The following is a 14,269-nucleotide window of genomic DNA, read 5'->3' as shown; positions in this document are numbered from 1 at the left end:
ATTCCGCGCTTTGCGTGCACTAACGCCAGTGGTAGCATGCCCCCAAAGAATTGATTTTAGATAAAGTAAGAGACTTGCAAATATTTGATACATCTTCTCGTCCTCCAGGAGAGTGACAGATTATGACAGCAAAACATACTCTCGAGTACTTGCCTTTCGTTATAGAAGCTAGGGCCGATTTTGAGTGCCTGATGACTGTTCCCTCCTACACAGCATTTGCGATAGCATAAAGTGGCTCACATCCTCATCTGTCCAGTAGCTCAAGTGGCTGGCAATACTTGCAATCATAGATATATCGAATGCACCCCTAGACGGTTAGCGCTTGTCATTACTGAAAGACCATAATTGACCTAGGACGCCCCACTTACTCCTGTATACTATAGTCAACACGCCCGTTGGCATTCAAGGCCCTTACCTTTGCATCCTCTAGTAGAATCCTTTTCGAGCCACTGCCTGCTTCAGGGGCTCCGGTAGCATTTTCCCTGGCTTGTAAATTCTGCTTCGCTGGAACACTGTCCTGATGGACTTTTCCGTAGAGCGTTTCCAAGTCAGAGTCAAGCAGTGTGGGCCGTCGAGTTTTGTCTTCACTCAACGCAGAAGCACCCGCGATCGATGGTCGATTCTGGGGGTCTTGAGTCGTCGCATTGGACGATGAGCGGGCGGAGGCATCCTCGGGACTCAGGCCGAGACTACGGTTCAGAAGACTGCTGGCGACACCTGACGTGAAATTCGTCCAGAGAGATCCCACACTTTGACCGACACGACTACCGATCATGGAAAGACTCTGACCAGATGTTGCCCAAAGACTTTTCTTTACCGACGGCAAAGGCTGCGGCTTGAGCGATGACAGTGCCGGTGAAATCAGAGGCTCTAAACGATAACTCACAGGGTCGGAGGGATGAAAGATATTGTACAGCTGCCCACATTTAGGTGAAGAAACAGATAACTCAGTCTGAGCGCGCACGGTGCTCGTCTGGTGTGAAGAAAAAGACCTTGTCTTGGAGGTATGCTGCAATGGTGTTTCCAATGGGCATTTCTCTGGGAAGGACGATACTTCTGCGAGTTCCTCGTCTCGAGCCTGTCGCCCAGCAATAGTTTTCCCTTTGAGCATCTGAAATAATGCTACAGGCGAGCCTAGACAGAAGAATTCCTGGCATTGGAATTCCAAAGAAGAATTTCGACGTAATTCTGACTGTCCGGCATTGATTGAGGGGATCGCATGGTGGCTATCACGGGGTTCATGGCAGAGAATATCGAAGAGGATTGCGCTACCAAGAGAATGGCCGCAAAGACTCACTGAGCCCTTGAAGGATGGATTTCGCTCCTTGAAAAGCCGCAGGATTCTATTGCACTCCCCTTTCACTATGTGAGATATCTGTTCACAATACGCACTCTGATAAAGCAGAACATCCATAGCCAGGTCAGATATGAGATTTCGAACAGCAGGCACGTTGTCGAGAGTGATATCTGATAGAGTAGGGTATGCTGGTATTGCATCTTCGGGAGTCTCTGCGTCCGCTAAGTCAAGTTCCTTACGACTTTGTTCCATTCGTTGGTAGGGAAAATCGAGCATATGTCTCCAACAGCTAAGACAATTACTGAATCAGTACGTGGACTCCATATAAACACAAGCCATTGAGAGGCTCGGCCAAAGTTAGATATGAAGGGCGGTATCGCAAAGTAGAGGGAGGAAATAGACTCACACGGGTAGGACCTGGATGCGGCAGTTTTCATGCTTATCGGCAAACTGCGAATTGAAGGCTTGAAGATCGGGTGATGCTCGATAAACACTTTTCATCGTTTTGCGTAAAACGTTGACGTCGTGTATGAAATTTACACTTTCTAGGCGTAAGCCCAGGCGCTGGCCAATTCCGTGAGTGACTAGAACCAAATGATCTATCTCCCGATCTCTATCTTCATCGGAGTCTTTTGATGCCTCCATCTCCTTCTGTTCTTGCGTACGCACTTGCTCTTCTTCAAGCTCGGCCAATTCTGAGCGATCAACTGCCCCATTACCCGGCCCTTCGGCTGCAGACCCCGTTGTTGTATTCACTGGACTGGGGGTGTCCGGTCCAGTCAAATCGGTCAAACCCAACAACTTGGAGTCTACTTCGAGCTGCCCTGGTAGTTTGGTGCGACGCTTGAGCCCTTCGTGTGCCTGCTTTTGTGGAGTGCCACATTTTGAAACATTTGTGGGCTTCTTCGCTTCATTGAAGCCACGTACAAGTTTCGTGCCTGCGACAGCACCCAGCTTTTGGTAAACCGTCGTGCTGACCCTGGACATAAAGTCATCGCTTGTCAGCAGCGCAGTGGAAGCGTCTTGATATGTGACTATATTGCTCATATAAGCGCCGAACAATCGATAATGCCTTGGTTCATTACTAGTTCCGGAAGTACCACGAGGGCTAGAATCTATTCGACAACATGAGTGATTTAGTGTGTTGACTTACGCGTTCTCGACATACCTTGGTGACTAGGTTTTGTCGACGAAGCAGCTGATGGCGAGCGACGGGTGTCCAAGCATCGCCAGGGTTTTAGCTTCAGATATCCCTCTTCAAGCTGTGTTGCTAAATTCTCTTCGCATGGCTTCATAGTCGATCCTTCCTGAAAGAACCAGGTCCCGCGGCGCACTTCATATATGGGGCCTACCCAGTACGTTGGCGCCAGCTCCCTGTATTCCACATTCACATCGAACAAGAAGTCTTCATTCACGGAAACCTTAGTTGGGACGTGTGAACGGCCAGGGTCTGCTTGTTCGTGGCCAAGGTTCTCATTTTCAACCTCAATGTCTGATATCCTTTGGAAAGCCTCTTCAATGGCATGAGAGTCTCTAGTTGAGAATTGCACAAATTTCTTGGGGGGTGGCAGCTTGAGATCTTCATTGTTCCGAGCACGGGTAGACAGCTCCGGCTTCCGTTTTGGAGAGTCCACAGCATAAAACCACTTGACACTCAAGGGTGGGCAATCTTGCGGATACCGGTGTAAGCTGAGCCTGTACCTATGCGTGATAGCATGGTCTTGTCCTTGGGATTGCTTCAGGATATTGTGGACGTCGTGTTGCTTGTCTGCAGTAGACAGGAGTGTCGAGCTTTGGGGGCTACTCCAAGGCGAAATTGCCCCTAGGAAAGGGCCCCGTTGGCTTTCTTTTGGCATGAAGCTCAGGAGAGCTCGTGGTTTCGTGGCAAGAGCCAATGCGCCGACGTCGGATGAACTGATAAAAAGGCAGTGTCAGACGAGGCTGTGAGATCCCAGAGGCCAAGGTGGTTGTATTACAAGTGAATCGTAGAGAGTGTTCGGTATTGTAAGGATTCATCCGTGCTTTCTGACCTTGTTGGCAGTTTTAATGAGGCTTTGTGGATCGGTGACTTGCCCGCCAAAAGCTTCGTAGCTGATCACCTGCTCGTACACAGGGATAAACTAGGTCAATTTGCAGGGGCTTACGACTTAGTGGTGGATGACTAGTCAATTATCCCGTATATTGTCAAGCACTTATCAGTCATCTAGGATGATGTACATCTGGTTAACATGTTTAAGTACTGAATACAGAGTAGTAATCAAACTGTCAGTCCTGTAATGCAATTAAGACGGCGACATCATCAGGCATCAGGCAGCAGCAGCCGGCAGGAGCCGGCAGCAGCCGCCCACACATTTTACGTCATTAACCATAAGTTATACTCTACCTCACAGATCAGTGTTTATGTATGACCAGGGACCACACCGTAGTTACACTTTCTCTTTGTGTGAATAGTATGTGTTGATCAGGTAAATTATTTACAAGGACTACTAGGTAACCAACATGCAGGCCAATGACCCATGCGGTTCTAGGCTGACCGATTCTAAGAGTTCTTTTGTGTAATTCCCGGTACTAGTGAGCGATGCTAGTCATCCCATCATAACCCCACCTTGTCATTAGGTTTCAACACTAGTGCAGTTCCCCTTCGACGACAAGACGGCAATCAACCCCACGGAGTCTCCTTCGTTCATCATACCAGCAGCTTTCACCCCCGCCACCCAAACAGGGTCACTTAAACGTTGAGTGCTCACCTGGTCACCTTCTGATACTTACGCATAGTATCTTCACCCGCAAGTTGCGATTCTGAATCCTTGGACTTTCATTTCGCTCAAGAGGCCTATTTTCCGAGATCAAGAGACAACAGAAGGAGAAAATGAACGTGCTCAAACTACAGAGGTTCGCATCAATACCACGGGTAGAAGCTGCGGGGTCACTGACCATGGCCCAGGAAATTCCCGCAATTCGATCAGGCGGACATTTTCTCCCTTCAAGATGCATTTCGAAAGCTGGATGTCGACGATAGGGGCTATCTAGACGAGGCCACTGTGATCAAGGCAACGCAACAAACGGAACGGAAGCCTTATGATGTCGTACGCCAAGCCTTGAAAGAGGTTGAGTTGGACAGTTCCCGCCGCGTCGAACTGGAGGACTATGTGGATGTTAGTACCCTGGAAAGCACTTTCAGCAATAATGCTAACGCATGTCGGCAGCTCATCTCCAAGGTTCGCTTTTCTCCAGCGCAAAATCACGCTGGTGGCCATGGTCCCGCAGCAGTAATACCCGGAAATGTCACTGGGCAGTCCCGCCACGTCTCTAAGGGGAGCATCGGCGGGAAAATCCATGTACAAGGATCGTCTGCAAATGTGACACACACTATAAACGAAGATGAGAGGACCGAATTCACTAGGCATATCAATGCTGTTCTCGCAGGGGACCCAGACATCGGCCACTCTCTACCTTTTCCTACGGATACATTTGAGATGTTTGATAAATGCAAGGACGGTTTAGTGCTAGCAAAGCTTATCAATGACAGCGTTCCAGACACGATCGACGAGCGTGTTCTTAACAAGCCTGGGAAGAGAACGAAGGAATTGAACGCTTTCCACATGACCGAGAACAACAACATTGTCATCAACTCCGCCAAGGGAATAGGATGTTCAGTTGTCAACATAGGGAGCGGCGATATTATTGAAGTTCGTGAGCATCTTATCCTGGGCCTCATTTGGCAAATCATCCGCCGAGGTCTTCTCGGCAAGATTGACATAAAACTTCATCCGGAGCTTTACCGGCTGCTTGAAGAAGACGAAACATTGGAGCAGTTCCTTCGCCTTCCTCCGGAGCAGATCTTGCTACGTTGGTTCAACTATCACCTGAAGAATGCAAAGTGGGATAGAAGGTATGATACATCTCACCCGAAGCCCAGGTGCACAAACTCTGTCCACCTCGATGACTGGGCCGAGCTAGGACTACTCTGCTAGTCCACGGAGATTTCGATGAGTATCTAGCTGACATGCCATAGAGTTACAAATTTCTCAACCGATGTGAAAGACGGGGAGAATTACACCATACTTCTTAATCAACTGGCACCTGAGATTTGCTCAAGGGAACCCCTGCAAGTCCAAGATTTGGTTCAGCGCGCTGAACATGTTCTAACCAATGCGGAAAAGCTCGACTGTCGGAAATTCCTGACTCCTACTTCCTTGGTTGCGGGGAATCCGAAGCTTAATCTCGCATTTGTGGCAAACTTGTTCAACACAATTCCTGGTCTTGACCCGATTACAGAAGAAGAGAAACTCGAGGTTGAGGACTTCGATGCTGAGGGTGAACGAGAGGCCAGAGTTTTCACTCTCTGGCTAAACTCTCTCGACGTACAGCCTTCTGTCAACTCACTGTTTGATGACCTACGCGATGGAACCATCCTGCTACAAGCGTATGATAAGGTAATTTCTGGCAGTGTGAACTGGAAACATGTCAACAAGCCCCCAACGTCTGGCGGAGAAATGATGCGGTTCAAGGCGGTCGAGAATACCAATTATGCAATCGAGCTTGGTAAACACATTGGTTTCTCCCTTGTAGGTGTACAGGGAGCAGATATCACTGATGGCCAAAGGACTCTTACGTTGGGACTGGTCTGGCAACTGATGCGAAAAGACATCACAATTACTCTCTCTAGCCTAGCACAACGCATGGGCAAACGCGAAATGACTGATGCAGAGATGATAAAATGGGCAAATGAGATGTCCCGAAGGGGAGGAAGAACTACGACGATTCGCAATTTCAAGGATCCGTCTATTGGATCCGGTATCTTCTTACTTGATGTGCTCAATGGCATGAAGAGCAGTTACGTGGACTATGAGCTCGTGACGCCTGGCCGGAGTGAGGAAGAGGCCTATGCCAACGCTAAGTTGAGTATTAGCATAGCACGAAAGCTCGGGGCGACGATTTGGCTCGTCCCCGAAGATATTTGCCAAGTTCGGTCTCGCCTAGTGACCACGTTCATCGGTAAGTTTATTGCAATTGACCTATACCGAAGCATGGGGAAATTGACCATATCCTGCAGGTTCGCTCATGGCTACATACGAGAAAATGCAATAGTTGTTCGATCCAGGACTCTTTCGCAAGGAGGGCTTCGTCTATGTTCTTGCACCTCATGTTGCAAACTCCAAATTCTGCGTCTCTACTCATAGTTATATCTGAATATCACCTTTAATTAAGGTCCTAACATCACACAATTCTGTCTAGCTGCCAGCCACCCCTTTTCGAGGGTCTGCCTACGAGTGTAGAATTACAGTGGACTGGTCCTCAATTTCTAGGACTCACCGGAAGACGATTATTTTCAAGATAGGTTCCATAGTTCTGGGTACTCGGTGACATTATAATAGCCACTCATAGCCTCACATATAGACCCAAGAACAAAGGCAGAAGCGCGTTGTTATTGGTACATGGATATGCTCATGAGTCCGAGGACAACAATCATCCGAAACCATAAATTGGTAAGATAAAGGGGTTAAGATAAATTGAGACAACTAGCATCACCTACGTCTTGCTTGGTAAAAGCTGATATGATAGTATCAAGGACGCTTACCAGGGCTCCTCGAAAAGATTTTGTAAAGGAGATTCGGATGTCTCGAATACAGGCTACGTACGGCTCCTACGGCAGACCGTTTCTCGGAAAAAAGGGGTTGATCAGGAACTTCGGACGGACGAGTAGGACGAGGGATGAGGGATGGAAGATCGAGTGATATTAATTTGCGACTCGAGGACGAAGAAACGGGCCGCCAGTTATCGTTAGGATGGTTAAGGACGACAAAGACCGGCGTTAAATCAAGATAGGAAAGAGGCTCGCTCGACGTTCGTTCGGGAAAGTTTCGAGCTGCTGACCACGATAAATAACAAATTGACAAACCATCTAGGCCGCGCCGTCCCTCTCCCAACTAGGAGTCTTTGCTTCTTCCCTGCGATGGGTAACATCGTCGAATGAAACAAGGCGGGACGGGTCGGTCAATGGAACGATCATAAGGGGTACCAATAAGCATGTAGCGGTGAGCCGGACAGGGAAAACAGGGAGAACGCCAAGGCATCAGAACCTTGGAACAGCAAGAAGCACTGGGCAGATATAGGGGGGACATAGGATAGTTAAAGCTGATTACCGGTGATATTTCCTCGAATAATGAGGATGTCGCATCTCCCATTGGCAAGTCATTATACCAGGACGGGCTGATATACGACTTTCGAGTATCAGCGAGCCAAACAGGAGAGCAACCTACTCAGCGGTGTCCAGTTCATCATGAGCAGAAGCCAGGGGGTCTAACGGAGCCACTTGACAGGGATCAATATCTTGTTAATGTTAAATATCAGACGACTAACCTTTTCTTTCCTCGCCGTTTGGTGCGTTTTCACGGTCATCGTCATTGCGTTCTCGCTCATCATCCCGGCGTTCCCGATCTTCTTTGACATCACGATCTCTCTCGTCAGGGCTACGAGAGCGATCACGAGAACGTTCGCGTTCACGATCACGTCTGTCATAATCACGATCTCGACGGTCATAATCACGGTCGCGACGGTCGTAGTCACGATCGTGGCGGTCATACTCCCGATCATACCTTTCATCCCTGCGTGGAGAATAGTCGCCACGGCTGCGTCGAGGAGACGGAGAGCGGCCACGGCGGGGAGGGGTACGGTCACGCCGACGGTCACGACCAGAGTCGAAACGCCAGGAGGCAGAAGGAGGAGTACGAGCCCACTTTAACATATTAGCTGAGTAATTTCGATGGTGTCGGCAACCGATTGACAAACCTCTATCTTCAGTAAGTCATCGCGGCCAATCCGCTTATTGTGCATCTCATGATAGGCATCATCTGCATCACGGCGACTCTCGTACTCCACAAAAGCAAACCTGCTATGGTAAGTCAAAATGGAGAGCGTAGAGGGGCTTGGTGACATACAGTCTGCTCGACGGAGTTCGCGGTGCTGGGATATCACAGCGCACAAGTCGGCCATACCTACAAGAAAGGTCAGAACAATTGAAGCCCAAAAACTCATTACGATGAAAATTTAAGTCGGGAAAGTGATGAACAGATAAACGGTGGTAGTATTGGGTTTGGCGGAGAATTCCGCTCACAGCACTACCACAGAGCAGGAAAGAGAGAGAATCTCTCTGAAATGGGGAAAAGTGGACAGCTTCGCCTGCGATATTGGGAGACTCCGTCGAGTGTTTTCGCGTTTGAGGAGACGAGTTGTTGGATATGGTAGCGAGTAGGCAATCGACGAGCGGCACGTACCGTTCGAATTCGTAGGCAAGGTCGCGAGCTCGAGTCCCGTGCCCAAAGCCGGTGACATATAAGGTAGTGCCAGGACGAGACATGCTATGTGCGTGGCTAGATCTGTCCTTGACAGGAGGAATAGAGAGATGCTTTGGCTGCTTAAAGGATAATGGAAGTAAGTGAGGTCGGTAAGGGAGCTTTCGAGTGCTAGAGTTGATTTAGCACATGTTCTACGGGTGGCCAAAGATACCACTAGTGTATGCTTAGTAAGCCAGAGTTGGATGTAGGCCGCCCAGCTCAGTGTGGTCTGAACATAACTTAGTGTCTACTGTGGTTGACTCCGTTGATTTTGTTAGTACGGTGGAGAGGTGTAGGGATTTAAATTCTTTAAGCAGTGTGTCTACTACTATATACCGCCTTCTTTATTAAGCTACGTGTCAACTTTTTAAAGCTGTGAATATGTTAAAATTATTAATATATACTAATTCTTGTTATTTTAAAAATATTTTTAATATCTGAGCCTTCAACATCTGAGCCTACCTCTTCTAAAACAATAAATTTAAAGCACCTTAAATAAGATAACTGTCTGCAAGTTTTTACTTTTTAAAATACCGGCTTAATATATTAACAAATTATAAATTAACTTTAAATTAGTTATTGCCAAGTTTAATATATATATTAAAGCTAATAAGCTACTCCGAAGAAAACTAAAAGTACTAAAGTAAAGCTATTAAAGTTAAAAGTTAATAAAATTATATAATAAATCTTTAGTTTAAAGTGTATATACTGTTTATTCTACTACTGTATTGTTAAAAAGCTTAAACTCCCTATTAAAGCAACTGCTTTAGCCTATACTTTAAAAAAAAAAGGCTATTTCCAGTATAAAGTACTTTACAAACTATTTTTTACTTCAGCCAATAAAAAAGTAAGGTTAGCCTGGGCATTTAAATACTTAAATTAGATATATAATTAATAAAATTAAATTCTTTGGACTAATAAAATCTAAATAATTTTAGATTTTTATAAATAGATTTATATAACTTGTAAAGCTGGTAAAGAACTTAATAAAATATACCTTTATACAAGTCCACTATATAAATATAGCTGAATATTTTAGGCATCTTTTTATAAAAATTATAAAGGGCTATATTTTTTTTAAAAAAAAACTAGAGTAGTATTAATACTAAATATTATTATAAATATATTATTCCTATAATCTACAGCTATATATATTTTATTAAATATAATAAATAATTACAGCTTTAATTAATGTAAGATAATACGCCTGGGTATATAAATAGAGATATAGTTTAAAATCTTTAAAAGTATAGAATTTTTTTAATTAGTTGGTCTGCTTTTTTACCGGATCTTAATCTAATTAAGGCTGTATAGAATTAGATAAAAAATTAGCTTAATTAATTTTTTTTAATAATAAGTAATTATTATATAATTAGCTATAAGAGATTGTACAGGCTGCTTAAAATACTTTACTAAAAAAATTTTTAAAAAAATTAATTAAAAGTATAAAGGCAAGGTGCGAGGCAGTTATTAATACTAAAAATAGCTATACAAAGTATTAATAATTATATATATAGCAGAATTTTAAAGAATTTGAATCCCTGCATCTCTACTGTACTAACAAAATCAATGGAGTCAACCACAGTAAATGCTGCCCCCGGTAGCACACTTGGTCCCTACGGCCTGCTATATTATTAAGGATAAACCACTATATGTAAATTTAGATAGAAAATTAAGTAACTGAATATTAAACTATATAATTATATATCTATATTCTCAGCCTGTAATATATTAGTAGTATTTTTTATTTTCTTTTTTCTTTTTTATTTTCTTATTTTTATCAGACTGGCAGGGCACCTGGCCCTCCAAAGCCCTAGCCCTCTTTAATCAGTTGAATAAGGACCATTGTTCTTGTTAAGAAGCGGGCTGGTGTCTGGTTCTTAGTCTGGCTGGGTAGTAGGAATAACAGTACAGACTGGACAATTCTCTATAACTAGTTTTCTAATATATTCTTTAGCTACTGGGTTAGGCTATTTTTAGATTTATAAATAAAATATAGCTTAAAAAGCTATAAATATAATTAAAAGTAGATAAGCAGTTAAAAAAAATAAATTATATATAAAACAGTTTAAAAAAAAACAGTTAAATTATTAAAATAAAATAGATTAAATAGATTAAATAAATTAGATAAATTAGATAAATTAGATAAATTAAGTAGATAAAATAAGTAGAATAGGTATATTAAATCTATACTATAATAGTATATTCTTTTTCTAAAGCTAAACTTTATTAAAATATAGATTATAGTTTATTAAAATAATAGTAATAAAAGTTTTTAATTATTTATATTATATAATACCTCCCGCTACAGCAACCCATATCTACTACTATAGCAGCCTGCTTTTAAATTAGTACTAATTTACCAGGCTTTTAATCCGGGTACTTATATTACTATATTACTTACCCCTCCCTTTATATATAATATATTATTTTAAAATCCTTTAAAGAAGAAGATTTTTTAAAAATTAGTTTTAAAATTAATAAAAAACTATTTTTAGCTATTTTATTTATTTTATCTAACCAGTATATCTATTATATTAAATAGTTTCTAACAATTTCTAATTCTTCTACTTTTAATTATTTAAAAAAAAATAATATAGTATTTAATAAATTTTTATTAAAATTATTTTAAGGTACTTTATCTGGCCCTGAATTAAATTATTTAACTTAGACAGATTTTTAAAAAGTATAAGCAACTATTTATTAGTTAAAACAGTTAAAATAATTTAAAAAATAGATTTAAATATTATAAACTAAATATAAAGATATTAAATTTTAGTAAAATTATAATAATACTATACTAGTTTAACCTTAACTTCTAAATATAAAAAAAATTAAATTTAAAAAAATTCTAATCTTTTTTTATTTTAGTTTATAATAAAAAATAGAATAGATTTATAATCTACAGTATACTTTTAAAAAAAGTTTTAAAAATATTATACTAAAAATTAAAAGGTTTTAGCTGTAGTTAGCTATCTAGACTTTATCTGCCGGTAGAAATAGTATTAGTATATTAATAAAAAGTTTTTAAAAAACTACTAAAAAGCTAAATAATTATAGAATTATTTTATTTAATAAATTTTTTTTTCTTTAGAATACTGCTATTTTGCAGTTTAATACTATAGGGCAGCTTAAATAGACCTATTAGTAAAATAATTAAATTTTAAAAAAGTTTTATTTTTATTTAAAGTTGGTACTGGAACTTAGTTAATATATTTATAAATATATACTAAAACTACTAGACTTCTAAAAAAAATAATATCTATTACTATTTACTACTAAAATATACTAAATTAAAAAAAATAGTATTTAAATAAATAAAATAATTATTTAAATATAGTTTTTAAAAAAATAGAACCTCTGCTATTAAATAATAAGTTTTTTTTTAAAAAAGTTTTTTAAAATAAAAAAATTAAAAAGAGGAAATTTTTTATTGCTATAAATATAATAATAAATATTACTTAGCTAATTAATACCTTTAAAGAAATAAAATTAAAATTAAATAAAATTTAATAAAAAAAAAGTAGTACTTAAAAAAACTTTTATATTTTTAATAAACTAGTTTAAAATAGAGACTGCTATTTACTTTAATATACTTATTTACTTTAAAAATATTTTAAAAATCTATATAAACTTAGATTTATATACTAAAATTAATTTTATTAGCTATTAATTTATTTAATAATTTTATTTTAATACAGTGTGACAGCCAATCAGATTAATATAATTCTATTAATTTAGTACTATTTTAATAAAATCTTAAATATAGAAAAAAAAGAAGAAAAAAAGGTAGTTATATATTTTTACAGTATTATCTTATCTATATATATATATTAAATAAAATAAATAAAGTAAATAAGTTAAACTACTTTTATTTTAGTAGCCTATACTAGATTTATTTTATTTATTTTTATATTATTTTTTAGATTAGTTTTAACTATCTACAGATAAAAAGTATTTTTTAAATTTATTTTAAAATTATTTTTACAGTATAATAGTAGACTAGGCATATTTTTTAAAATTATATATAAAATTATTATTAAAATAATTAGGTTTAAAGGCTTTTTTTATAGCAGCTTTCAGCTAAATTAAAAAATATTTTAAAAAACTAAAGCTTATTAAATAAAAATTATAAAAATTTTTTAAAAGTATAAAAGTATTTTATAAATTACTAGTAGAATATTATATTAAATCTATTTTATTTAAATTTTTTTATCTAATTTAGTATATTAAGTATTTTTATTATATATAAAAGTTAAAAATTTTATTTATTTTATATTTTATATTTTTATTTATATTTATTAGTTTTATTTAATTTTAAATTTATTTTAGTAGCAGATTACTAGTAGATACAGGCCAAAGCTTTTTAAAATAAAATACTAGATATATTTTAATATTAATAAATAATTATATTTAAAAAATATTTTTTTTATTTTAAAATTTTATAAAAACTATACTATTTATTAGCTAGTTTTTTAAATAGTTAATTTTAATTTTAGTTAAAATAATTAATATATATTTTACTTTTTAGTTAAATTAAAATTTTTTTTAGTAATAGTTAATTTATATAGCTTATTATTTTTAAAAGTTAATAATATTAATCTTAATAAATTTTTAAATATTTTTAAAATAAATTATAATACTTTAAATATAAGTAATATTTATATTTTTTAGTCTAGCATCTGCAGGGGGTTTTTAATTAAATAATAATTAAAATTAATATTTATATTTTATTTAAAATAAAAATATTTTAAAAAATATATATAGTAGATAAACAGCAGTAAAGTCTATTATTAACAGTACTTTTAATTAATTATTATAAAAATTATTAATAAAAAAGATTAGTTTTTAAATTAAATACTGGTTTATATTTTTAGTTTATTTATTAATTTAAAAATAATAAGCTGTAGAAAGCTTTAGCTTAATTTAAAAAATATAATAAAACTTTTATTAAAATTTTAAAATAAACTAAGATTTTTTATTAAAAATAATAGTATCTAAAGATCTGGTTTAGATATAAATAAATTTAATAAATAAATAAGTTATATTTTATATAGTTATATTTTTTATATATAAAATTAATACTATTTATTTAAAAAACTAGTCTACTATTATATATATTATATTATATTTTTATATATTTTTTAGCAGTATATAAAAATTTATAAATATATACTACTATAGTTAATTAATAGTTAATAATAATTAAAATAGTTTTTATAATAGTTTTTTTTAATAGTTTTTATATTTATAGATTATACAGTTATTTAAATATTATTAAGTATTTTTATTTTAAATATTTTAGTAGTAATATTATTTAATTAGTTTAAAATTTTTTATTTATTTAGAGTATATAGTTAATAGCTAATAGTATATTTTATTTAATAGTTTAGTTTTTAGATTTTTTTTATTAGATACTACTAGGTGTTTTTTATATAGTAATAATCTATTTTAAAAAAAGTAAAGGCTATTTAGATTTTTAGTATTTTTTTACTTTTAAATAAGTTTATCTAATTTATAGTTAATATATAGAATTTAGTTAATTAGTAGTAATTTTTTATTTAAAAAGAATAGTATAGATATTATTAATAGTTATAGAATTTCCAGATTTAGCTATTTAAAATATAATATAATT

The 14,269-nt window shown here is 36.8% G+C and overlaps 4 protein-coding genes across 4 annotated transcripts; 2 read left to right on the top strand and 2 right to left on the bottom strand.

Moving 5' to 3' along the window:
- Positions 1–4: 4 nt before the first annotated feature.
- Positions 5–3,405, bottom strand: BO86DRAFT_387415 (DDHD family phospholipase). Its single transcript, XM_025671587.1, has 4 exons — positions 2,466–3,405; positions 1,704–2,412; positions 369–1,586; positions 5–331 (listed from the first exon to the last, which is right to left on the bottom strand). The coding sequence occupies exons 1-4, from the start codon at positions 3,151–3,153 to the stop codon at positions 316–318; spliced, it is 2,631 nt and encodes an 876-aa protein (XP_025529853.1). The 5' UTR covers positions 3,154–3,405; the 3' UTR covers positions 5–315.
- A 365-nt stretch (positions 3,406–3,770) lies between these two features.
- Positions 3,771–6,520, top strand: sac6 (fimbrin). Its single transcript, XM_025671586.1, has 6 exons — positions 3,771–3,787; positions 3,842–4,189; positions 4,242–4,452; positions 4,504–5,189; positions 5,313–6,295; positions 6,354–6,520. Exons 2-6 carry the CDS (start codon positions 4,167–4,169, stop codon positions 6,386–6,388), a joined length of 1,938 nt encoding a protein of 645 aa, XP_025529852.1. The 5' UTR covers positions 3,771–3,787; positions 3,842–4,166; the 3' UTR covers positions 6,389–6,520.
- A 611-nt stretch (positions 6,521–7,131) lies between these two features.
- On the bottom strand, positions 7,132–8,657 carry BO86DRAFT_425182 (RNA-binding protein; the record flags this gene model as incomplete). The annotated part of the gene is made up of 5 exons (XM_025675477.1): positions 7,132–7,630; positions 7,661–8,036; positions 8,090–8,189; positions 8,239–8,295; positions 8,575–8,657. The coding sequence occupies 5 exons, from the start codon at positions 8,655–8,657 to the stop codon at positions 7,557–7,559; spliced, it is 690 nt and encodes a 229-aa protein (XP_025529851.1). The 3' UTR covers positions 7,132–7,556.
- A 710-nt stretch (positions 8,658–9,367) lies between these two features.
- On the top strand, positions 9,368–9,517 carry BO86DRAFT_308124 (uncharacterized protein; the record flags this gene model as incomplete). The annotated part of the gene is made up of 1 exon (XM_025667761.1): positions 9,368–9,517. A coding segment is annotated over one exon (150 nt), but the record flags the coding sequence as incomplete, so codon positions are not given.
- Positions 9,518–14,269: the final 4,752 nt, after the last annotated feature.

The sequence above is a fragment of the Aspergillus japonicus genome (genome assembly GCF_003184785.1).
Source record: "Aspergillus japonicus CBS 114.51 unplaced genomic scaffold BO86scaffold_11, whole genome shotgun sequence".
NCBI classification, from domain to species: Eukaryota; Fungi; Ascomycota; class Eurotiomycetes; order Eurotiales; family Aspergillaceae; genus Aspergillus; species Aspergillus japonicus.
Note: the sequence above shows the minus strand (reverse complement) of the source record. Positions and strands in the feature narration are given on the sequence as shown.